The sequence below is a fragment of the Pezoporus flaviventris genome, unplaced genomic scaffold, assembly GCF_033815535.1.
Source record: "Pezoporus flaviventris isolate CSIRO_AGI_PZ_B2104156 unplaced genomic scaffold, CSIRO_AGI_Pfla_v1 ptg000026l, whole genome shotgun sequence".
NCBI lineage: Eukaryota > Metazoa > Chordata > Aves > Psittaciformes > Psittacidae > Pezoporus > Pezoporus flaviventris.
This window is the reverse complement of record NW_026892574.1, coordinates 2,201,942-2,225,528: the sequence shown is the minus strand read 5'-3', so window position 1 is coordinate 2,225,528 and position 23,587 is coordinate 2,201,942. Positions and strand designations below refer to the sequence as shown.

General features: G+C 45.8%; 1 protein-coding gene across 3 annotated transcripts in view; it reads left to right on the top strand.

Annotated features, from left to right (window-relative positions):
* Positions 1–23,587, top strand: part of STAB1 (stabilin 1) — a 65,137-nt gene that overhangs the window by 5,645 nt on the left and 35,905 nt on the right. The window contains exons 1-16 of one of the 3 annotated variants that reach the window (XM_061458375.1): positions 1,659–1,780; positions 2,860–2,995; positions 8,715–8,851; positions 10,316–10,431; positions 11,562–11,647; positions 12,483–12,552; positions 13,232–13,327; positions 13,775–13,891; positions 14,627–14,823; positions 15,032–15,165; positions 16,274–16,401; positions 17,761–17,852; positions 19,353–19,475; positions 21,317–21,451; positions 22,371–22,433; positions 23,376–23,489. In XM_061458375.1, coding sequence (XP_061314359.1) covers positions 2,915–2,995; positions 8,715–8,851; positions 10,316–10,431; positions 11,562–11,647; positions 12,483–12,552; positions 13,232–13,327; positions 13,775–13,891; positions 14,627–14,823; positions 15,032–15,165; positions 16,274–16,401; positions 17,761–17,852; positions 19,353–19,475; positions 21,317–21,451; positions 22,371–22,433; positions 23,376–23,489 — 1,689 coding nt within the window. In that variant the 5' untranslated portion in view covers positions 1,659–1,780; positions 2,860–2,914. Of the gene's footprint in view, positions 1–1,658; positions 1,781–2,842; positions 2,996–8,714; positions 8,852–10,315; positions 10,432–11,561; positions 11,648–12,482; positions 12,553–13,231; positions 13,328–13,774; positions 13,892–14,626; positions 14,824–15,031; positions 15,166–16,273; positions 16,402–17,760; positions 17,853–19,352; positions 19,476–21,316; positions 21,452–22,370; positions 22,434–23,375; positions 23,490–23,587 lie in introns of those variants that run through there. The other 2 variants (XM_061458374.1, XM_061458376.1) reach the window with 2 other exon arrangements.

Sequence of the window (23,587 nt, the reverse complement as noted above, 5' to 3'; positions counted from 1 at the left end):
GAGCACCTCCTGTATGGAGACAGGGTGAGAAAGTTGGGGCTGTTCAGCCTGGAGAAGAGAAGCTGCGTGGAGACCTCAGAGCAGCCTTCCAGTATGTGAAGGGGGCCTATAGGGATGCTGGGGAGGGACTCTTCATTAGGGACTGTAGTGACAGGACAAGGGGTAACGGGTTCAAACTTACACAGGGGAAGTTTAGATTGGATCTAAGGAGGAAATTCTTTCCTGTGAGGGTGGTGAGGCACTGGAATGGGTTGCCCAGGGAGGTTGTGAATGCTCCATCCCTGGCAGTGTTCAGGGCCAGGTTGGATGAAGCCTTGGGTGAGATGGTTTAGTGTGAGGTGTCCCTGCCCATGGCAGGGGGGTTGGAACTGGATGATCTTAAGGTCCTTTCCAACCCTGACTGTTCTATGATTCTATGATTTGGTCTCTAAGTCATAAGATTTTTATTGATGCCATCCATGAGAAAGTCCATCTGTCTCCTAGGAGGAACCCATCCATTAGACAAGAACAGAAACAGTGTAAGTGGAGCAGTAGGATTTTTTCACCCAGCTTTGCCCCCTGTGCTGTTTCCATGCTGGTGTTGCCACCTTTGCTGACAAAGCCACCACAAGTACCTTGGCATCTTTCCACTGTGCTCTGACTATTATTAATGGCTCTTGGCCACCCGTTACTTTGGAGGCAGTTGGTGCTTCACCTCCTTAATTCTCAGAATCACATAGATCCAAAGTTGATCAGGGTTTCCATTCCCTCAGAGCAGTTCATGGGCAGCGGCTGACACATGCTGGCTATGCCACTTGATCAGGAAAGCAGCGTCTGATGGCAGATGATCTTTTGGTTTTGCAGCTTGTGCTCTGCTGTGGTGCAATGGTACTGCTCAGTGTTTGCACTTTTAACTTGTATTTTGCTGTTGTATTGCTTGTCTTTAAATGATATATAGATAAAGAAGCTGGCTGGGAACCTTTTGATGTTGCTGTGAATCTGATTTAAATCAGATGGGAATGTCACCAAGCCGTCTCTCACTTCCCTTCCTAGTTTCCTCGTGATAGGCAATGACAGGCGGCAGTGGAGGGCTCAGAATCAGTCTTTCTGTGTCCTTTTTCCCCTGTACCATTTTTGTGTCAACTCAGTTAGAAAATGGCCTGAAGATTCCCTAAAAGGTGCCTGTGCCTCTTCAGGTGCCTCAGGGTAATCTGTTTTCACCTTAAAAACTTATTAGCTATCTCTGACAACAACATAATCCTTATATCATCTACCCAGCTCTTGGGAAACCCACCAAGCAGCAGTCAACATCCTTCTGGGTGCCTGTTAAAGATGTGTGTGCCTAAGACCAGAAGTCTCATTCTGTTTGTGTGGCCAGTGTGGTTCCGTGCTGTGGCTGCAGAAAGCATTGTACAGCTTCCACGCTAATCCCCCTCTGCGAGGATGCTCTCGCTGTCCATCTGTGACTTTGCCATCCCACCAGAGGTGGTCTGAGCCATGTGGACCCTGCCCCATTTCACAGGCTCACAGGGTACCCAGTGCTCTCCGGAGCTGTGTGAACCCCCTGAGTGCCCGTCTGCTGGCAGTGCGAGTCCCAGGGCTGCACTTGGCCTGGAGCAGGACAAGTGGGCTTAGTCGTCAGACTGAGCTGTGGGCTGGTACTTCTCACATGGGCTGCAGTGGATGGTTGTGTGCCTTATCTGCTTCCTGTTAGTGCAGGGTATATAACAGTGCTGGCTGTCCATCATGCTGGCTCTCTCTGTAGGATGGAAGAAGAGGTGAAGCACAACTGACGGCACTAGTAAGTACTGCAATTTGTGTGTCCTTCATATGTTAGCGTGTGTGTGTGTGTATGCAGGGGGCAAAATAACATTAATGCTCTCCATTATTTGTGCAAAGACAAGAACAGCTTCTTATCCTAGCTTCATTTAGGCACCTTCACGTGCTATCAATGGCTCAAAACCGAAACAGGATTTGTTACTAACAGAAGCAGTCCTTAGACTGCTCAGTACTGTGGGTTCTCTCGGTAGCATAGGGAGACAAAGTCCATGTAAAATCTGTTGATAATCAATTCTTGGTTATTTCTGGTGTTCAAAAGGAGAAAATAAATTGCAGACCATACCTCAGGCTAGCGTGTATTTTTCAAATCAAATCTTAGGGCTTTCCTATTCTAAGTGCTATGGAGGTGTTCCTTGGATCCATCAAGCTGTCAGCAGAGTGCTTGGAAAATGATGTATTTTGCCATTGCTTCCATAGCACCTGCAAAATTTGATGCTTTTCCTGCTGAGAAACTTAAATATTTTAAATACCAAAGCCTACCCAAAGAGCTTGCTTGCTTGATTGATACAATGTGCTCGCATTATTCCTCTGAAGCACAGCATGTCATTTGCATTGCTCTGTTCATGTATTCTTTGGGATAGGCAATGATCAGGTCTGCCTTCTCTTTGAGGCAGTGTGGGCACACTAACATCAATGATAAAAGGAAATTAACTTACCCTTTATGAATTCATGGTATTTAAGTTTGCCCCTTGGATTTGCCTTCAGTTAAGCATACAGTTAACCTTTTTTCATTGCAATTAGTTGAAAACTGAGGATTTCCTTCCTTCTGTTTTGAACTGATATGTAAGAGGAAATCCGCAGATGTTCCTGTTTTGAGTAAACCTTTTACTAAGGAGTTCTGCTTGTGCATTTGAAGTAAGAATAGAAAGAAAGAAAGAAAGAAAAAGGTGGTGTTGATTCAGACGTAACACTCCAAGTAGCAGATCCACTTCGGAAGGCTTTGCAGCCCCAGAGCACAGTGCGAAAATGCTCTCTCCCTGTTTACTTTTAACCTCTGGTTTTTCTTGGATCTGATTCATAGTAGGCGGTCTTATCTTACAGAACTTGCAGCCTCTATCGCCACCCCTTCTGTGGAAAGGGTCCTGCCTGGGAGAGCATGAAAATGCATCCTCCTGGCTTGCTGGTTTTCTTCTTAGCAGCGTGCTTCACTCCCACAGCTGACTGCCAGAGTCAGAAGGTAAGCCTGCGAGTCGTTGTTTGAATGTTCATTGAATGACTCTTCGTATTTCGGTGGTTGCATGTTATGAAATAGTCCTCCCCAAAACTTCTTTTTTCCACTGGCTTTTAGTTATATGTAGGATAACACCCATAATTAAGCTCCAGGACTGTAAAGTGTCTTCTTTGCTTATGTGTAGGTATGTATGTGTGTAGTCTACACTGAGGAGCTACAAATAAGGTTGAAGGGAGCTGCTTGAGTTTCAGATTTGTTTCACACTGAATGCGAAAGTAGCAGTATGAAAGGAATATACTCAGCATCTTTGCCTTCCGCTGCCTTCAGTACGTGTGATGGGAGCTCAGCCTGCGGCAGGACAGGTCCACAAACGTCCCAGGAGAATTTTATTAAAAATAAATAAGTGAATTAAAAATCCCATCAAATTGATGCTCTGCAACAGGGTGAATAGATTTGCTTCGGGTGCGTTTCCGCGCAGCTCCCCGGTGAGCGGTGTGGAGTACCTTCCGTTTTGGTTCAGTTTTGTCAGTTTTCCCTTGGTTCTTTTATCCCTCTTCTTGTGCTTAGCAGCAGCACCGAGAAGAATGTATGATGCCTTTGTAGATCTGCTCTCTAGGCTCCACGGTGAGGCATCCCACCTTCTATAGGCTAGAATTCACACTCGTTCCTACTGTACTGTCTTCTGCCATTGCCTTTCTGGTGTCCTGCTGTTGGAAGAACGAAGTGGCCTGCAAAGTCAGAAGCTGTGGAAGCATTTGGAAATGTGGGGACCCAAGCTATGGAAGGGTTGTCTTGTCTTGAAAGACAATGATGGGCCTTGTGGGGAGTGGAGAGACCTGTGCTAAGGAAGGTGCATGTGAGTCTGAAAGACTCCATTGATAAAAGGCCAGAGCACTGAGAAGATGCTTCTGAGTCAGACATTTGGGTGGAAGCTTTTGTATAAACCCCTTAACAAAAGGGCCATAAGTGATTAATAAGCATACAAATAAGGTAAGAACCTCATGAGCTTTTAATTTGTAGGATCATCACATGAAGAAGTGGCTCTGCTGGTGGTTTTCCTTTGTCTAGAAGCACAGGTTCTGTGAGTTCAGAAGCACGGGCTCACATCTTCAACTGGTGGAGGTGAAGATTTATGTCTCTTCACCTTGGGATGCTGTATTGATTTCTCAAGGCACTCAGGTGTTTGGCTTGACATGAAAAAGTTGCATCAGGTAATAAGTACCCGCTCACAGAGAAGGCAGTGTTTTGAAACACATCTGGAGCAGTTTATTTAATCCAGGTAAAATAACTCCCTTTTAGGGGTTGGTTTGGGGGTTTTTTCCACCCTAAAAGGTTTCTTCTTTTGGAGAAAGAGAAGAAACATTTGAGAAGTTATAATGGGAAATAAGGAAAAATCTGAGTCTAATGAAGTCCTGATAGCTTAGGATGGCTGTTGGATCCGACTGCAGTGGAAGTGCTGATTCCACAAGAGCCCTCTGTTGGCTTGCAGGGGCTACTAAGAGAGAAAAGAGAGACTCTGTGCTAGCCTTTCAGGGATGCTACCTCAGGGCTCTGCTGTGGTGGCTCAGAGGTGACAGCAGATGTGTTAGCCTCATCTGGTCTGTGTTTGCCTCTTGGCATGGGCTGGGGAAGATGCAGCAGTTGTGAGAGCCAGGAGAGCTGTTCTGCTGTGGGGAGGCCAATCCCAGGCTGTACCGGAGGGTGAATGGAGGCAGGGGAAGTGCTTTCTGCATCCCGGTGCCTCCAGTGCTCTGCAGCTGGGGCAGTAGGAAACACCCAGGGCAACAGCAGGTCTTGTGTTGTGTGATCTCCGAGCTGGGCGGTTCATCCTCATGCTGGAAAGTGGGCAAAAGTGAAGGGTTTCTGTGTCCAGAAGACACTGGTCTGTTCAGCTAGCGTTACTGAAAACGTCTTGGGGAGGTACAGGACTCTAATGACTCAAGCACGCGTCTACAGCTCTGTTTTGTAAAGGGCACATGTGCTGGAAACTTGGTGATTCATTAGATAATGAATGTTTCCCGAACCAGCTCCCAGGATTGTTGGAGCCAAACGCTGACGTCCAAGCGTGTTTTTCTTTCTTCCTTGAGATTTTGCCATGCAGAAGGATTTGTGTTACAGTTTGGGAGGAAAAGATAAAGGGTGAAAAGGAGGGGAATGAAAGCAGCCCTTAAAAAAACCTCTCCAGCTTATTCTTTTGAGGTGGAGCACGAGAAACATGAGCCCTTGAGAAGGAAGGACCTCCATGTCAAAGAGAGAGGGCAGAAGGAAACGCTACAACCTTCAGAAGCTCAGTTACGTCTCAGCTAAGCACAGAGGGCAATGGCTGCTCATGCACATGCATGTGTTTGAGTGCAGGGAGAGAGCACAGCCCAGCCCTAGCAAGACAGAGCTCAGTGTGGACAGAGGCACCCTGGCTCTTAACTTCTCTTGGCTACAGCCCGATGTCTTCTGCGAAGGGCCTCCTCTGAGAGCCCCAGTATTTCTTTTCCATTGTGTTGTACCCCCAGTGTGATACGGTCCAGGCTCACAACATCACCTGGTTATACAATAGTGACTTGTTTGCACCCCCTTTCCCTGCCATAGCCACCAAGCACCTCACTGATGCTCAGCCTGCCAGGCAGCATTGCTGCATCACAGGGAGCAGACGTTTCCTCTCGCTGCTTCCTCTCCAGCATCTTCAAACTTAGGAGCCGGGGTCAGATGTACCCAAGGGAGCAGAGCCTCATTTTTTATCACGAGGCTGTGCCCCAGCAGCCACCTCTGACTCAAACTCCTGTCTCTTTCATCCTCTCCAAAATGGGACTATTCAAACAGCTGCATTTATGTTCCTTGATTCCCTCTTCTGCTTTCTTCAGACGCAAAACCCTCCACAAAATGACTGCTTCATCAGTTCTGTCACTCAAATAAGAAAGGAAATATCTTTCTTATTTTCCACTCAGCTGTTTTCTTCCTCTTTTCTCCTGCCTGTTGCTGCTGACACAGGAGTCTTTCTTTATAAAAAGGGGAAGATCTTACTGGAAAGCTGCCTGCAGATCATGAAGTGTCCCAGGAAAGTAGGGTAGGGGGGATTCCACAATGATCTGTCTTGTCTTAGAGGGCTGCAAGTAACAAAAGATGCCGAAAGGGAGGAGTGATAGCCGTTCGCTCCAGTGTCCGTCTCCATCTAGAAATGGAGTCACGTTGATGAAGGAAAGAAAAGGAAAATGTGAGCATAACGATGGCTTCCCCCACCAGCGTGATGGAGAACACATTTAATAGCCCAGCTGTGTTTGACAGCCACCTCCTGATGTCTGGAAGTACAGATGAAATAGAAGACTGGAGAGTTTCCATTTGGTATTTTGTGCTCTAATGTTTGTGTGGTCTTTTCCATACAGACAGGGTGGCTCCGGCGTCTCATACAGGTTTGTGGGGTGATTCTGACCGTGTTAACATCATAACCCATGGGAAGGCATCAACCTTTGTGTTTCTTCCTTGGGCACCTTCCCATTCCTCTTTACAAAGCTTTGTCCCAGTGAAGGTTACAGCTGGGACTGGGTGAGACTAGAAAGGCAGGAGGTGAACTGCTCTGTCACAGCTGCGTGCCTGGCCTCAGCTGGGTCCTCTCAAAAGCCCAGCTTTAATCTGAAGACCTGATTTGTCCTTGAATCAGCTGGTTAGATGGGCAACTTCCCTAGCACATCAAGCACTGTTAAGACAACGTGCTCCAGAGGCACCACATCGTTTATCCATCCATAGGGGCCGTCTTCTCTGTTTTGCCCTATGAGAAAGGGGAAATCTCTGGCTGCACTGTGTGCCAGTGGGGTGGAAATACAAGGAGCAGCAAAGCTGATCTCTGCCCTGCTGCATAAAATGAGTAAAGCTGGTGCTCACTGGACATGGACAGGTGGCTTCGGTGGATCTCAGGTTGGGTTCGAGCTGTTCCTAATGCCAGGTAACCCTTGACATAACAGGTTCTTTGAGGATCCTGCTACTAAAGGAAGTGGAGGTTGCTGTACAGTAAGAAAAGCCCCAGATGTGCAACTGGGAATTACTGTCTATGTGAAGGGCAACCACAGACACAGAAATCTCTTTCTTCATTGGGCAGCATTCTTGTATGGAGGGCTCCAGAAGATGGATCCATGGAGATGAGAAAAAGCTCAACAGCTCCAGGCAGAGGGAATGTGGGTGTGAGTCAGGAAAACGCTCCCGGGAGATGTCTCTGTAGAGCTGGGACTGGAGGGTTATCTCTCAGGAGGTTTTCCTGACAGGGTCTGCTGGCTATCATTTGGGAGGGTCTTCCTGAGCTCTTGATAACTGATGGGAAGCCATGGGCTTCCTGCCTTGCCTTGAGGCAAATATATGCATTTAGGCCAAAGTTCAGAGGAAGCAAAGCTAAGATTGCGGATGGGAGCCCAAAACAAGAAGTCCTGAGCCCAGGAGGGCTGCTGCTTTAAGGCCATTCTTCAGGGTAGGCTCAAAAGATCCCAGATCAAGGCCTCCTCTCAGAATCTGATCTCATGGCTTTGGTTTTAGAACACAAAGTGCCTGCAGAGGCACAGTTGAGGTGAGCTGCATGGGGCTTTTTCCAGGCACTGACCTCTCTGGGCAAGCCCACCTTGTGCCCCCCAGTTTTCTCTGTCACCATCAGTGGCAAGCATTGTCTCCTTTAAAATGAGCAATGAGTTTTCCATGCAGTTGCTTCCCTTCAGGGGTGTAGAAATTCGAGGGAATGCTTTAGTGCTTTTGGGGTAAAATCATGAGCTTTAGTCACAAGTTGGCTTTTGATGCTGATGCTGATCCGCTCTGAGGCTGCATGGTTTTTGTCTCTCAGGCTGTGTTTCATTTGAAGAAGTAGAGTTAATTGTTATGGGGGTTCGGGAGAGCCCTGTGAGGAAACCTAGAGCCCTGAGGTTACTCTGCTTGCGTTGGAAGGACTCATGCTGAATTTATCACCGGCCACGTGAATTCTCCAAGCGTCCAGCCTGGTTGTCTTGCCAATGTTTCTGGAGCCCTTTCCATCTAGGATAAAAGCATGAAGGGCCATTCAGGTGTTCAGAGAAGTGTAGAACACCTTTCGTTTTAATCCCCACCTCTCCACCCTCGCACACACCTTGAAGACAGTTGCCATGAGATTGATTTGTGTGAGCGGCTCCTGGGCTCTGCGTCATAGACTGACCTAATGTATGTGGTTCTTCGGACCCATGGAACACCAGTGAACTGCATCACGTCAGTGGCATGGAAAAGAAATGCTATGTTGCTTTCTAATTCAGTGTCTTCTGGCAAGGGTTGTTAACTCAGGGCAGTGCCCCTTTGTTCTTGTGAGACCTCACCTGGAGCATTGTGGGCAGTTCTGGGGTCCTCAGCATAAAAAGGACATGGAACTGTTGGAACAAGTCCAGAGGAAGCCACGAGGATGATGAGGGACTGGAGCACCTCCTGTATGAACAGTGAGCAGTTATGATTATTTTAGAAATGGTTAGATTTTTTGCTGTGAGGCATAAGGGAAAGATAAAATAGCTGTGATCTACCCTGCTGCCTTCCAGCTGAGATCCGAGCAGAGCGGCATGTGGCAGTGTGACGTGATGGTTTAGCCCGCCTGAGTGCATGGTGCTGCTCTGGTCCCTGCCCTCCCCACTGCTGTCTAAAGAATGGTGCTATCTTGATAAAGATACTGAAGGTTGGCAAGGTGAGTGGCCAGGGTAACAATTTAATCTGGGCTTCTTTCCATCTGTTTTCTCTTTTGAAGTTAAAATCCATGCGATGCAATATCAAGACGATGTTTACCTTGAATACAGCGTGTACTGCTTGTGCTGCAGCACCTAAAATGATGTGTCCAAGAGGCTGGTTAAAGATGACCCAAGGATTAGGAGTGCGAGGCTGCAGGTAAGGCCTATTTCCTAACAATGGTAAGGTTTTGGTGCAGCCATGCTCTGGAAGAAGCAGTGTGTATGCCTTCAGGAGAACGTACATGGGTTGTGAGCTCTAAAGATGCAGTCAGTTTTGTTTTCAGATGCATAAAAATAGATTGATGGCCCTTATTATTGTTGCTCTTGCCCCTTTGCATATTCCCTGGACTTTTTGTTGGGCATAAGGTTCTATATACACAGAAGAAATGACATGGTAATTATCTGTAACTTGCCCTAAACAACCTGAGTTTGCTAATCCTGCTGTAAGCACTTAGCAGAGGTCTGGCTAGCATTGAAACCTGTTTCAGATCCAGAATTCCATAGTGTATTATTAGGAAAATAATATAATAGTTCCCCTTGTATATCCTTCCAGCTTCCAGCAATAATTCTCTGAACTTTTTACCTTCCTAATTCACTTTATGACAATTGCTGGTTCATGTGTTCCTTGCTCGTATTCTGTTAAGCTTGGCTGTAATAGGAAAAGGGTGAAGGAAAACTGAATTTCCTAGGAAGTTTTTAAAAACTGAAACACTATAGGTTATTGTTTGCATATCTATACAGCAGTGAATGTTAACTCAATATATAGCTCCATTGTCTGCTGTTTTCTGTGGTTCACTATTCTATCGAGATGCTTTAAAAATAGCCGTGGCAGTTTTGCAGTTTATAGCAGTTTTTGCACCGACACACACAGGAGTCAGATTGCAACCAAAGCAGCAGTGCTATTGAGACAATTTCCAAGTTCCTTTTGGGAAGGATGTTGTGCCAAAAATAAGATGAAGTGTAAGAATACTGTGAGTGTATGCAGCTTTTCTGAGTGTTACCTGCTGTCACGGTGGTGCTTGGGCAGACCAAGAGTAGTTCTGTGCTGCATACGTGCAGAACAAGAGACACTGCCACCAAAGGCTTACCCTGTGTGTACAGGTGATGGATGGAGGGTTGAAAAGGAGGTGCTTCTTTTGGGGATTTAAGGGGTTTGTCCAAGATTGAACAGAGGGTCTGTCGATTACACAGGTATTAAATCCAAGTTTCCAGTATCTCAGCCTGGAACCTTTAGTGCAACAGAAAGGGACAAGTCCTGCAAAGAGATTTTGTTCTTCCGAGGTTATTTTGGGTGTGAAGTTCAATGTTGAATCACCCTGGAGATACTAACTTTATCTAAGCATCCAGCATCCAAACTTTCTGTCCTGATGCTCAAGGTCCTGTCTCATGTCCAGTCCCTGGCAGATTTCTTGGAACCAATCTTTGAGGCTTAAACCAATGGGCATCCTTAGAGAAGACATAACCCAAGTGCAAACTCTCGTGTGCATGTATGGCAGAGAGAATGAGTGTCCTTCCTTCCATTCAGAGTTCAGTACACTGCAGTGTCATTGCTTAGAAACCCTCCAACAGGCATACCTCGCTTTTGTGTTGTAATTGTGAATCTTGGATTGCTCTTTTTCAGATACACTGTCAAGTTAGGAGAAAATACCCTTTCCCAGCCAGGGTGCCATCACATATGTAAGAAGGAAATTGAGGAGAAAAAGTGCTGTCCAGGATTCTGGGGTACCGAGTGCTACGGTAAGTTTTTCATCTCTTGATGACATTCTCTGGCTACTGAATAAATCAAACAGTGTTAATAGGAGGCATTAAATATGCATTGAGGTGATTTTTTTCCACCATTCCTTGAACACCCACAAGATCTGTTATCTGTCCGGGAGGTTCAGAATACAATGGGGAAGGAATCTCTGCTTCAGATGAGTTGAATCCTCTTGCATTTAGCACATAACCTCCTTTGGTAGAACTTCCTTTTGTCTCTTCTTTAAAAATAAGCTTTTGGAAAGGGATGTTTTTGTTCCTCTTTAAGAAAGTTTCCAAAGGAAGAGGAAGCTGTTTCTTTCTGGTGTCCTTCTAGTCTGCAGCACGTGTGCCATGTGTGCTCCTGTACAGTCTGGACTTAGTCAGCCATTCAGGCACTGAAAATACTTAGCAATTCCAATCCAAGGTGAAAATAACCATTCCAAAGCTCCCACACTGGTTTATGCCAAGGGAAGAGAATTTGTCTTGCCTCAAAAAATCCCAAAGCAAGACTTTCTAAGCTAAACACTTCTCAGTTTTTGAGTGATGATGGAAACGACACTCTCCAGTCCTGCACAAAATGGGACATTGGTTGAGTGCTTGGGCCTGTTCTCACACAAAGTGGTGTGAATAAACAGATGTTCATTAGAAGTAGCCCCCAGAATTTGGTGGTACCCCACTCCAAAGATGTGTGGATACTGCTTTTCTGAGCACAAGTCCAGCTCTTCATGGAGTGAGGGAGAGCTGAAAATCCTCAGTACCTTTGCAAAGCAGGCTCCTGTCTGTCCTCAGTTCCCAAAGAGCCCTCAGATATTTGATACTGCTGCTAGCAGCAGTGGCTCAACCTCAAAAGAGGCTTCAGTCCCTTTGCTTGAATTTAGTTAGTTACTTCCCACTGGGACTTTTCCTTAGACTTTCAATAAAAGGTTTTCTTAGCTGTCAGCCAAATTGCTCCTTGGTGCCACTTCACCAGCACTGGGCCACTGATACTGGGTACGTAGGCAGGGACTTTGCTGGTGAAGAGGCCATTGCCTTTGCACCACTGGAATGCCAGGAGGAAGGGGAGATAAAAAGGGGGATGCAGGCGCTGGTTGTTCAATCTTACCTTCTCTGGCCTATCTCTTGCCTGCTAGAGTGTGCAGGTGGCTCTCAGAATCCCTGCAATGGCCATGGGACATGCTTGGATGGTATGCAGCAAAATGGGACCTGCATCTGCAAGGTCAGTGTCTGGTTTATTCTGAGGGTTATGTGTTTCGTCGGAAGGAGCTGTACGGTGTCTGTGCGGGTGCTTTGGATGAAGGATGCTCTTTCATTCCAGCATCTGTGTCTGTGGTCTTCCCGGAGGGCTGGTGTGGTCTGCAGTAGCACTAAGACACTGGTGGTGAGGGTATGGAGTTGGGAAGGATCTCTGGGGGGAAATGAAGACAAAACTGCACGGATTTAACCCTCTGAGCAGCTGAAATAATCATAAAAAGATCCCTGTGTGTTTGAACCATACAGTGCCGTGTTTCTAAAATGTTTAGCTTAGTGCATCAGTGTTAGGCTTGAAACTTTCTCTTATGAATTGCATGTTTTTACAGCATCTTTAATTAATAACATTGTGAGCTAAAATCCTACCTCTTGGGCCTTTCTTTGAGAAAGGTTGATTTTGGATTTAACTCAAAGATGCCTTATATCAACTAAAATACATGCTGAAGGTCCCCAGGCCCGGTAAAATCAGTGTCAGAAATCCCATTGGCATTAGTGGATTCCAGACTCCTTTTTCGGAGAGGTAAGAGAAGGGAGCTGGTACGTTCTTGTACGTTTGTCCCATTTGGACATTGTTTCCTCAGTGCCCACCAGAGTTTTGCTGGCACTCTCTGTGTCAGCTTACACTGTGGTGATCTTTGCCATGGGGATTGACTAGTACTACTGGAGCATTTAGCAGTTTTCTTTACTGTATTGTGTTGACTGCCATAAGAAGTCAGAAACGGGGAGAGACTGCACTATGACAATGTGTGGAATCATGCAGTGAGACAAAAACTAACATCTGGGACCTCTGGGGGCCCTTCTAGGAGCAATACAGTGGGTTTGCCTGCCAGGATTGTCAAGATGAAAATCACTTTGGCCCAGACTGTCTGTCAGGTAAGACTGGGTGAAATCCTCACACGAATAAGGGAAAGCAAGGAAGGAGGGAGGGGGAAGGTTGCCTGAAGGAGGCTGCTGGAGAGGAGGAGAGGGTGCCAGCTGCCGGTGCTCAGTAGCAGGTGTCTTGGTGTTCTTTGTGCCCCTCTCCGCTGTCCTGCTGGACGCATGATTCTCAGTCTTTCACTCGAAACAGTCCATTTTTCCTATTGTAAATCTGTCTCTCCCCTTACCAGAGCTATCTCAGTTTCCTATCTCTTCCTAGCCAGGCTGTTACGGAGGTGTGATCTTGTTGTTGTGCTCACATGGCAACACCAACGCTGGGATACAGGTGTAGCAGTCACTCATAACACTGCCTCCTTCCCCACTGGCTGCAGGAAGAGGAGTGGGAAGTTGAACCACATTGCCTGAAAAGCTGCCCTAGATCTTGCTTTCAAGGCTGCTCTTAGAGGGCAGTACTTGGTCTCCTTGAGCCCAGGACATGCAGTTTGCCCTCTGCAAGCTCTCAGTGGCACAGACAGCTTTTACAAGTAGCTACATTTGCTGTGAATCCCTGGTTCTGTGGATTACTGGGAAATAAATCGGGGTGCTAAGTCTGAGGGCTGTTGGCCAGTGTACGCCTGGAGCCCTACCACTGCCTTGTAGCTGAAGGTCAGGTTTGTCTGGACTTCCCTTGCAGTCTGTGACTGTGTGCATGGGGAATGCAACAGCGGCATCAACGGGAATGGAAGCTGCACGTGCTATGGAGGCTACACTGGCCCCAGATGTGACCAAGGTAAGTATATTGGTAACTGCAGAAGAACTGTTAGAGGTAAACTGTGATATGTGCTTGGATGCATGTGTCCCAAAAGGAGCTGGGGGCGTGTGTGAATGAATAGCTTGGGAATGTTAGAGGGAAGATGATCTGAGCACTGGAGAGCTAGACAGAGGGAAAAGCTGGGGTGGGCTCCTCACTCTGACAGCGGCCGAGATGTACGTACCACCTCTTCATGCCTCTGCTCTTTCTTGGAAAAGCAGATAGATCCTCTCTTCTCTCCAGGCTGTGCAGGACCTGACTACCCAGGCTGCAGTGATTTAGAGCTTTCCATGCTGCTTGTACCCCTTGGCCTTTGTGTCAGCTTGGGTGTCTCTGGAAACCACATTTGCCTTCGTTTCCAGATACGTTGTAGGATGTGTTTTCCAGCACGCTCAAAAGGAAACTCTCTTTGCTGTGTGATTCCAGAGCTTCCCCTTTGCACAGGCGTGACATGTGAGGCCAACAGCGAGTGCGTGGTAAGGGATGGGACAGCCATGTGTGACTGCAAGCTGGGCTACAGAAAAAGTGGGAGCACTTGCCAAGGTGAGAAGCTTCCCTGTGACCATAAATGGTGCCCTATTTGGAAAAGCCTTACTGCACTGGCATCTCTGGATGAATCTGATCGATGTAAGTGCAGTGCCTACTTCACTGCAGAGACTTAAGAGCCTGGTTTTCAGGAATACCTCTAAGATTAATGGCTAAAGTTTGGGCTTTCCTCTCACTTGGTCCTGAAAGCAGGAAATGGATCAGAGTTGCAGGTTCCATCCAGCACCTCAGCATGTGCTGAATAACTGTTACAGTGGGATATTGCTGTCTGCATCAGTTTAAATGATAAGGTGTGTGATTGTGGATTTCCTCACTAATTTCAAATATAAGTGTCTGAATTGGCTTTGTTAACATAAAATCAGTAAGATGCATGTGATTAGCTAGCTATGGATAGCTCTGTTTTGACTGGCTTTTTGAAGGTTTTGCCAACAAAACTGTGGTTTCGTATATCCTCAAATGTCATGGAAAATCAGAAATAAACCCAAGCATCCTCTGTCACCCCCAGTTCTGTTACTGAAGTAACGTGAAGAACGTGTCATCCAAATTCCTCAGGTTAAAACCCATCAAAATGTCTACTTCCTGATTTATTGTTTTTATTATCCTGTGAAATTAAAAAGCTCAATAGCATCAATCCCTTATACTCCATTCTTTCCAGGCCTTTTGCATTCTGCTGTGCCGCAGTAAGTGCTGTTTTGAAAACAAATTTGATTACTCTCACTTCTTTAATTGCAGCTCAAGATCCTTGTGCTGCTTCTCCATGCTCCCCCTTCGCTGTATGTAAGGTTCTTGGACCACGGAAGTATCAGTGTACCTGCAAAGAAGGATTTCAGGGGGATGGGAAGATTTGCCAGCCCATAAACCCGTGTGTTGACAACAATGGAGGCTGCCCAGAGAACTCTACAGTGTGTGTTTACAGACGTCCAGGAGAGGTAAGGGCAATAGCAGCACCTCAGCAGCCTCTAAGGGTCTGAAATATGGTTAGTGAGCTCTTCAAATGAGCTCACCGTTGTGTTGGTCAAATCTGCTCTCTTCACCTTAGATTTTGCAGAGGGAAACCAGACAGCTCTTTTGTAGGGTCGCTGACTGGGTAAAAGCTAATGAATGAACCTCTATAATCACTGTGTTGCCTTCCCTTAGGCAACTTGTATTTGCAGGCCCGGGATGAGTAGAAGGAGTCCTTCATCCGAGTGTGTTGTATTTCCCAACGATTGCCGGCAGTATCTTTGCGACATGACTTCCACATGTGAAATTAATTCCCAGGGGAACCCTAGGTAAGCCAGTTTAAAGCTTATTCTGAAGCTAGAATGGAAATTGAGTTTGCATGAGCTGAATTTTGAAGAAACTGAGAGCTAACTGAGAATGGGCCAGAGTCACCTGTTGAGTAGAGACTGTTTGTAACAAGCCCATTGAAAGTAAAGAGTCAGTCCAAGAAAAGGTGGAGCTTCTCTGAGAGGATGAAGAGGGAAAGAGCAGTCCCATTTCTTTGACCCTTCCTTCTCCAGTGCTGCTAAAACTGTTGGCTTCCACTTGCTCATTGTGTGCTCCAGGCCAGAACTGAAACACGGCGGCTTCCCCTTGCTGAAGATCTGCTAGCAAAGTGCAGGACGCGGTGTTCAGCACAGTCCCTGCCTTAGTAGATCTGTTCCCCAGCAGCTGGCACGCAGCCCTCTGAGGCTGGACTAATGTCAAATGCCTCCCCTGTGTCGCATGTCTTTGCATCCCTGCCTCAGAAAGAGCAGAGCCGATGCTTGGACAAAACCCAAACGGGAAAAAACACAGTTATCGGCCAGTGATCTTGGGCAGTCTCTGGGTAATGACTATAAACGCGTGTGAATCAGGACAGAGATTTTCACATGTAGATAAGCTCTTCTGGAAAAGTCATTATCCTGCCTGGGGCCCTCGTGAAGTCCAAGACGAGCCGTAGATAACTGATGCGCTTGAGCTGGCCCTTCTTGCTGAATCCGAGGGGTCACACAGGAGCTGTTTGTTAGATTTTCACTTAGCTTGTGGGTTTTAAACGTTACCATTACCTCAAATATTCAGCTGCTGTAATGACTAGTACTGACTGAATATCTAGTTAGAGAGACATTGATAAATGTATTGTGGCTATCTGCAGCCTTAACTCTAGAGCAGACAATCCGTACGTTGATTGTATCTGAGACAGCATCTTTATTTTCTTTGGGTAAGTCCAAATTTGCTTGCACTCCAGAAGTGTGCATCTTTTCCTGTCAGCTTAGAAGTTACTAAGCTCTTACCTGCTCCCTAAAGGTGGGATTTGTCTTTCAAATGTAGACTCTGACGTGTTGTTCTACTCACATCTGTTGAAAGCATTGTGAAGTGTTTTGTAATGGTTTTTTATGTTTCATTCTTGTCTCTTAGCTGTGTGTGTAAAGAAGGGGAGATTGGAGACGGGAGAAGTTGCTATAAAGATCTCTTGGGTGAGATAAATCAGCAGAATTCAAGAGGAAGGTTTGCTAGGAAATTAAACGTCGCCAGGAAAATGTTTGGTAAATGTCTTTTGAACTTGTTTGGGGAACGGGGCAAACATGAGCACGTCTGGAAAGGCTAAAAGCCTTCCAGTGTAATAGATCTGTTTTGCAGTGTATGAGCATGGGCTACAAATTAAACACATCACACCTCTGAACTCATATAACCAGTTCTAGACTGTGAACTGAGGAGGCTGTTGCAGAGAGCACTGTGGATGTGCATCAGGTATTTGACAGTTCTGGTGAAGAAGGTGCCTTACCTACAGAAGAAGAAAAGCTTACCTCGGAGCTGTAATTCAGAGCTGTTTGTGTCAAACCCCTGCTGTGCCTCCACCTGCAGCATCTGTGTGAAGGCTCAGCAATCTTCAGCTGTCACTGAGTTTTCTAGCAGTGATGCTTGAGGCTGGTGTGCCACGGGTCCTCTACTTGGAAGAACATTTACTGAGCTCTTAAGCAGCCTTAATGAGAGGCTATTATAGAGATGAAAAGGCTTTATTCTATGCACCCTAGTACTTTCTGAGTGAGGAAATGCTTTGCAAAGCACAGAAAACTGTTTTAGAACCCATGTACTGCAAGTGCGGGGAGTGATAGCTGCACAGTTTCATTTTTTGCCTCACTGTGATCCAAGGAAACAATGAGAACCCTGTGGACCAAAGCATATTTATGTTAGATACCTTCTCCAGCTCATCCTCTGCACAGTCTTCTCTATCTCCACTAACTTGATAGGAGCATAGAGATAGGTTGCAAAGCTCAGCATTTGTGAATACTCCTCCCTGCTATGTATCAGTGTTGGCAGCACTGGTTTTTTGCATGTTTCCCATAATGATTTGTGCAATGGACAGCCACATGAGGATCTCCAGATTACTAACACCTGTGCAGTGGGACTTACTACCTTACAGCTTTGTTGATGTAGATTTTGTTGATGGGCCATTGGTGACTGGGTGAGGACTGACAGGTGTGGGCTCATAGCAGCTTGTCAAGAAGTATTCAGCCTCAATAAATTCTGATGTAAAGGATTTCTTTATTCAAACCCCAAAATTAATTGTTCCGAAGGAAAGACAGAGGGCACTTGACCCAAGAATAAAGTAGTAGGCATGTGGAAACAAAATTATGAATATTCTGCAAATTTCAGCAGTGGTCCAAAGTGAGCCAAAGCCACCACCAGTCCTTCAGAAATGGTGTGGGTAGGTGCTTAAAACTAATAGCAACCAAGTTGGGCTGTGATAGCCATACGAAACTGCCCCTGGTTCCTTGTAAACAAGTACTAGTTACTTGCACTGGGCCAAAAACGTGTAGATTGAATTGTGTTAAGAATAATAATTATTGCTGGAGTTAAACCATATGCTAAGTGACTACTTCACATTGCCATTCTTTTTGCAGTTTCTGGTTGCTCAGTGTTGCTGACTAAATACGGACCTTTCACAGTCTTTGTACCATCCCTGCTTCCCATTCATGATAGAATGGAATTTAATGTAAGTTTTCTTGATTTCAGCAATTTTTTTCTGTTCTTCCCTGACTTCTGCAGCCTGTAAGAACTGGTTGATACGAGAGTGGAATTTGGGAAAGCAGTATTTATAGAAGCAATCTCTTGGGAAGACTCTTCTTTGTCTGGTTAAGCTGCAGTCTCACAGAGGTTGATACATCCCTCACCTCTCTCTCTCTCTTCAATATTGACAGTTTGTTTGGTTTTTAATGTCAGGAAGTGCAAGCGTTTCTGGCCATTCTTCACTTAAAGGTCAAACCTCCCGTGTGCAACTGTTCTCAAAATCTGAGGTTGCTTTCCACTATTTGAGGTTGGGGTTTCCCAAAGGGCCTGAGATTTGCATCAGTCTTGGATTTTGGCTCTGTGGCTCTAGATGTGGGTAGGATGTCGACTTCTTGAGAAGAGCTCTTTTTATTAATGGGGACAGCAAGTATGGCAGGACAGGAGTTTGGGAATTCTAGGCACCAGCAAGTAGGTCCTGCAGGTCATACAACTATTTTGTTTATCCATTTAAATTAAATGGTGCTTTTTTGCAGTAGCTTTTGAACAGCTGAGCCCGCAGCCAGGCTGTCCATCATTAGCATGAGAAAGGATCCAAGCCGTTTTCCCAGGGCAAAGCTAAAAATCAACACCCGTGAGCTACAAAGGCAGCTCATGCAGCAGGGATTTTACTTGCATGCTAGCTGTGTTTCAGGTGGCAGCTAGCTTACAGCTAGCACTTGGATATAAGAAGGTAAATGCCTTAAAAAGAAACCAGACAGACCAACCCCATTTGAACGTGACATTTCCAAGGGGTTTAGAAATATCATTCCTTTGCTTGATAGCAAAGCTATGTGTGCAGCAGCAGGGACTTGCATACTCACATAGAGGCAAGTGAGCAACTCCTAACCGACAAGCTGTTCCCTACTAGCATGTTGAACATCAGTTTCCACTAACACAAGTCATTCCCTGTGCCTAGACCGTCATGGTAATCTCTGGGTTCATAGAAAATACATCAGGAAAGGCTGCCGAGCTGCATAGTCTACCTGTTCCCACATGAGTCAGTTCCAACGAGAGCAAGACTGACAAGTGGAAAGCTCAGAAAACAAAGGAAGAAACTGAATGTAAATTCAGTTGCTTAGACCACCTATATGGTTCATCGTAAACAAAGATTATGTATGGGGGCTTTAGCAAGTGTTACAATCTGGAGCATGCAAGGATAGCTTCTAAATTGCCCAAGACCAAGAGGTTTCTGTCTAGGGGATTCCTCTAAAGTCACTTGATCAGTCTCCCTGTATTTGAATGTGTACACAAACAGAAGCAAAAGGTTTGCCACAGTGTTACTCCAGTAAACCAAAACGAGGAGGGAAGCTCAACCTTGTATTGAGCTAGCACAGAAACAAGAATTTCTGTGTTAGCTGGGAGAAAGGTAATGTTGCGGCTCTTTCGGTAGGTGAGGTTCTTGAAAGAACGTGTCATGTATTTTCTTTGTGCTCTTTATTCCCCATAGGATACCACTGCTGAGCGTTTGTGCAGGATGCATGTTGTTGCTGGTCTGCATTTGATGGAAGACATGGTAAAAACCAAGACTCTGTGGACCTTGTCAGGGCATCAGCTGACATTCAGCAGCCAGGTAAAGGATCTCCTGAGCTGAAGCCCTGTTTTCATGTGAGACAGAGTGGAGCTTGAGCATAGTTTCCTCGGTGTGCTTTTATAACCAGAAAACCTTTCTCTCATCAGCCTGCCTGCAATCAGAACAAGCAGCTCCTTTGTGGAGTCCAAAGCAAGTTGATTTAAGACCAGACACCCAAGCAACCACTTCTTTCTTGCAGAGAACTAATGAGACAGAACCTGACTTGTGAATGTTTTTTCTTGGTCTGTATATGTATTCTGGAGAAGGGAACTTTTCCCTACATCGCTGGCAGCTATAGTACTCGTGTAGCTGACATGGAAGAGGCAGCAAAACCTCTCTTCCAAATGAATGCTTCTCCCTGGAGATTGTGTGCTTAGACACAACCACACGCTGAGTATTTTCTCTTCCAGTTTCCCTTTTACCCTCTTTCTATTTTACTTTTCTTCGTTTTCCTAGCAAAGCTTTGTTCATCATTCTGTTCTGATACGGAAAGCTTTTTTTCCCTTTTCCAATTGACTCATATTTTCCAGGATCCACTGCTCTTTCTCCATTCTGCACTTTTCCTGAATGCATGCTCACAGCTGGCCAAGGGAGAGCCGTATGTTTCCTCTCCGAGGACCCAGCCTTGGCCTTGAGGTCTAGGTCATAATACATGCACCCTGCATGCATCAAAAGGACAAAGCCCTATTTGGAGCCGGGGAATCCAAACTGAGGCTCTCAATGCTTTTCTTACATTTCTTTCCTGTTTGTTTACTCAGAGTCTTTTGATGTGAGAAGTCTGCCCTCCCCTTCCTTTGTTTCAGCCAGAATCCTCAGTGCTGTGAACTGAAGTTCAGGGCAGGGAGGAGTAGTTCAAGGAATGCACATGGTGAAATGAAAAGCATGGGGAAGTTGTGCTTGGCTGAACTTGGGTTATGGCTCCAGCACCAGGCTTAGTTTGTAGGTTACCCTTGGAGCACCCCCATACTCCCAGCTTCAGTGCAGAGCTGTATACAGTATAGAAGGACCAGATGTGTTCCTTATAAATCAGTGAGCCTGACTGGTTTGGCTTTGTTATAAAGACTCCTTGTTGGTATTGTGAGCCAATAAAAGTTGCAGCCAAGGCTGTAGTTCCAGGATTGCCTCCCAGTTCTGTACTTCAGTGCCCAGGAGTCACCATGCTTCTCTCTTTGTACTTGACAGACTGATGCAGCAGCTACTTGATAGTGCAGCCTTTTGTGATCCAGAGCAGGGATCAAGCATCATTCACACTCAGACTCAGTTCTAGAAATGATTGTCCCAGATTAGGTTTTTTTTTTTTAATTAGACTCAGAAGCATCCCCCAGGATCAAAGTACTGCCCAAACTCAAGTACAAGTGGGATGTTTGTTTTACACAAGGCCACTCCTTACATTTACTTTTTCCAGAGTAGAAGGATCCTAGAAGGATGCCAGAAAGGGACTGTAGTGACAGGACAAGGGGTGATGGGTTTATGCTTAAACAGGGGAAGTTCAGGTTAGATATAAGGAAGAAGTTCTTTACTATGAGCATGGCGAGGCATTGGAATGGGTTGCCCAAGGAAGTTGTGAATGCTCCATCACTGGTGGTGTTCAAGGCCAGGTTGGACAGAGCCTTGGGCTACAGGGTCTAGTGTGAGGCATTCTTGTCCATGGCAGAGGGCTTGGAACTAGATGATCTTAAGGTCCTTTGCTCACTTAAACCATTCTCATTCTGGTTGTGCCTTCACCTTGCTGACTCACAGGCAGAGAGCCCTGAAGGGAACAATGTTTTATGGATCTATTGTGATAAGACAAGCATACAACAAGAAAATAACCTTTTGTTATTATCCATGTGTACGTCAAGTCGTTTCGATATCAAGACCTGCCAGGGGAATTGTACAATGTTTTGCGATCAAACCTACCAGCAGCCAATGGCATCATGCATATTGTGAACACCCTAAGGAAAAAACCCAGCACTGACAACCTCAGAAACCCACAGGTACACAGACATCCCTATTTCTTTTGTTTAATGGCACAGTAGAATGAACACTTATAAAATAACCTGTTCTCACCATTAAACTTCCGAATCAGTGATGCTTTTTTTTTAAAGGGAAAAGGCTATTTATTTTGTTTTCAGCTCTTAATCAGACCCATTAGGTACTATTATGTCAGTATAGCATTAAAAGTCACTAATAGGACTATATTAGCCAGATACAGACCTTGCAATGAAGCCTTTACAGTGGATGAATAGTGAATTCTGCTTTCATGAGGGACCCCTTCAGATGTTTCCTTCCCTTGTGATGTTGGCTTTGCAATAAAGGCTAGTGCTCACGTCAGTCATTTTTGGAATCAAATCCCTTTGTACCAGTGCTCCTTGGACCACTGCCCCTCTGCATGCTCCACGGGAAGCGCTTTCTGCCAAACCCCATGCAGGTTCCCACAGATAAAGGTCAGGCAAGTTTCTTCACCGGTTTTGGTACTTGAAGGGAGGCTCCTCCCGTTACCTTTGTCTTCATGGGCAACATGGCAAAAAGGAAGGCATCTATTTCCTCTGCGCTTGCAGCAGTATGCACACGCACTTTCTCAGCATTGGTGCTCATTTGCAGGCGGCACAGTGACCTCTTGTCCTCAAAGCACAGGGAGATTTGAGGTGAGAGAGCAACTCCACTCCCTGCCAGCCCAGAACTGATTTGTATAGCACTGGGAGCACTGTATCTTTAGTTTTATTGATAGTGAGCAGCTGCCTCTTCATTTAATTTAATGTGAAGATGGGAATGGGAAAACATAGGGCTGCTCAAGCGCATGGTACCTTGGAAAATCCGGTTTGTTGTGCAGTGGAGGGAGTTTGTGCTTAAGTTACTGCAGGCTCAGTCCGTGTAGATTTACCTGGGCATTTACCTCGTTATATCTCCTTGCAGAAAACCATTGGTGAGATCCTTGCTTCAATGGAGATCTTCAGTAGATTTGAAACTATACTGGAGGTAAGCAAACTTGTGTCTGCCGCAGGAAGGTTTGGCAATGCTGCTGCTGCGAAGCCTGCTGCTGGTTTTGGGGGAATTTTGAATGACTTTTAAATACACTTCAGTGCTTTAGCTTTTGTTCTGAATGCCTTTTTCTGTCTCATGCCTTATTTTGTGTATTCTACATAAGCAAATGCAGTTGTCAAGATCAGCGTTTTCCCACCTATAGGGCACCTGGCACAGGCAGCAAGCATACATGCCTCTTTCCCATCTGCTTCCCCTTTCCCCCTTCCTCTCTATCCTGGAGAGTTTGTTTTCCAAAGCATGTTCAGTTCTTGATCGCTGTCAGGACAAAGAGTGAAGGTTTCATGACTGCTCATGCCAAGCTAGATTGTAGCTCCCTGGTTTTGGGGTGTAGATCTCTGAACAAAAGCAGTCTCCAGGTTACAAACACTTGAGGCTGCTGCCCAGGATTAATTCAGTTAGTATTTTCCCTAGGGACAGACTGATTTTCTTTTTGCCTCCATCAGAGTTATCTGGGGCTTCTCTAGCCTTGCTCACAGCAGTCTTGGCCTGCCTGTTTTCAGCTCTGTCACTGTTAGCTGTTTGCAAAATTCACTAATTGCAATCATGATTATAGGCTTGAGTCTCCTTTTCTTCAGGAAAAAATGATGCAGTTGTAGTCTCTGTATATGTATGTGTGTGTTCAAAGCACGCAGGGAGCATTCACCCAGTAGTCACTTCATTCAAACCACTGGCTTCATTGTCCAAGCTATGTTTTTGTAGCATTTATGCCTCTGTTATATCACATACCTCCCCTTGGTGTCCAGTCGCCTCTTATACCCATTTGCTTTTCAATAGTTCTGCCTCTAGCAGGTTGCTTAGAGTTTCCTCTCCCTTCCTGATAGACCCCCTCACTAACTCTTGCTAGCTCCATGATGAAATATTTTGCTGGTTTTGCAGAACTGTGGCCTGCCTTCAATACTGGATGGACCAGGCCCCTTCACTGTATTTGTACCTAGCAATGAAGGCGTGGATAAGCTGAGAGATGGAAGGCTCATTTATCTTTTCACAGAGGTGAGAGCTCGTAGTGCTTTAAGACATCCTGAGCTAACAGTGTTGCACTAGGCTGTGCTGGAATGGCTTGTACAGTGTTATCTGACCATTGCTGAAAG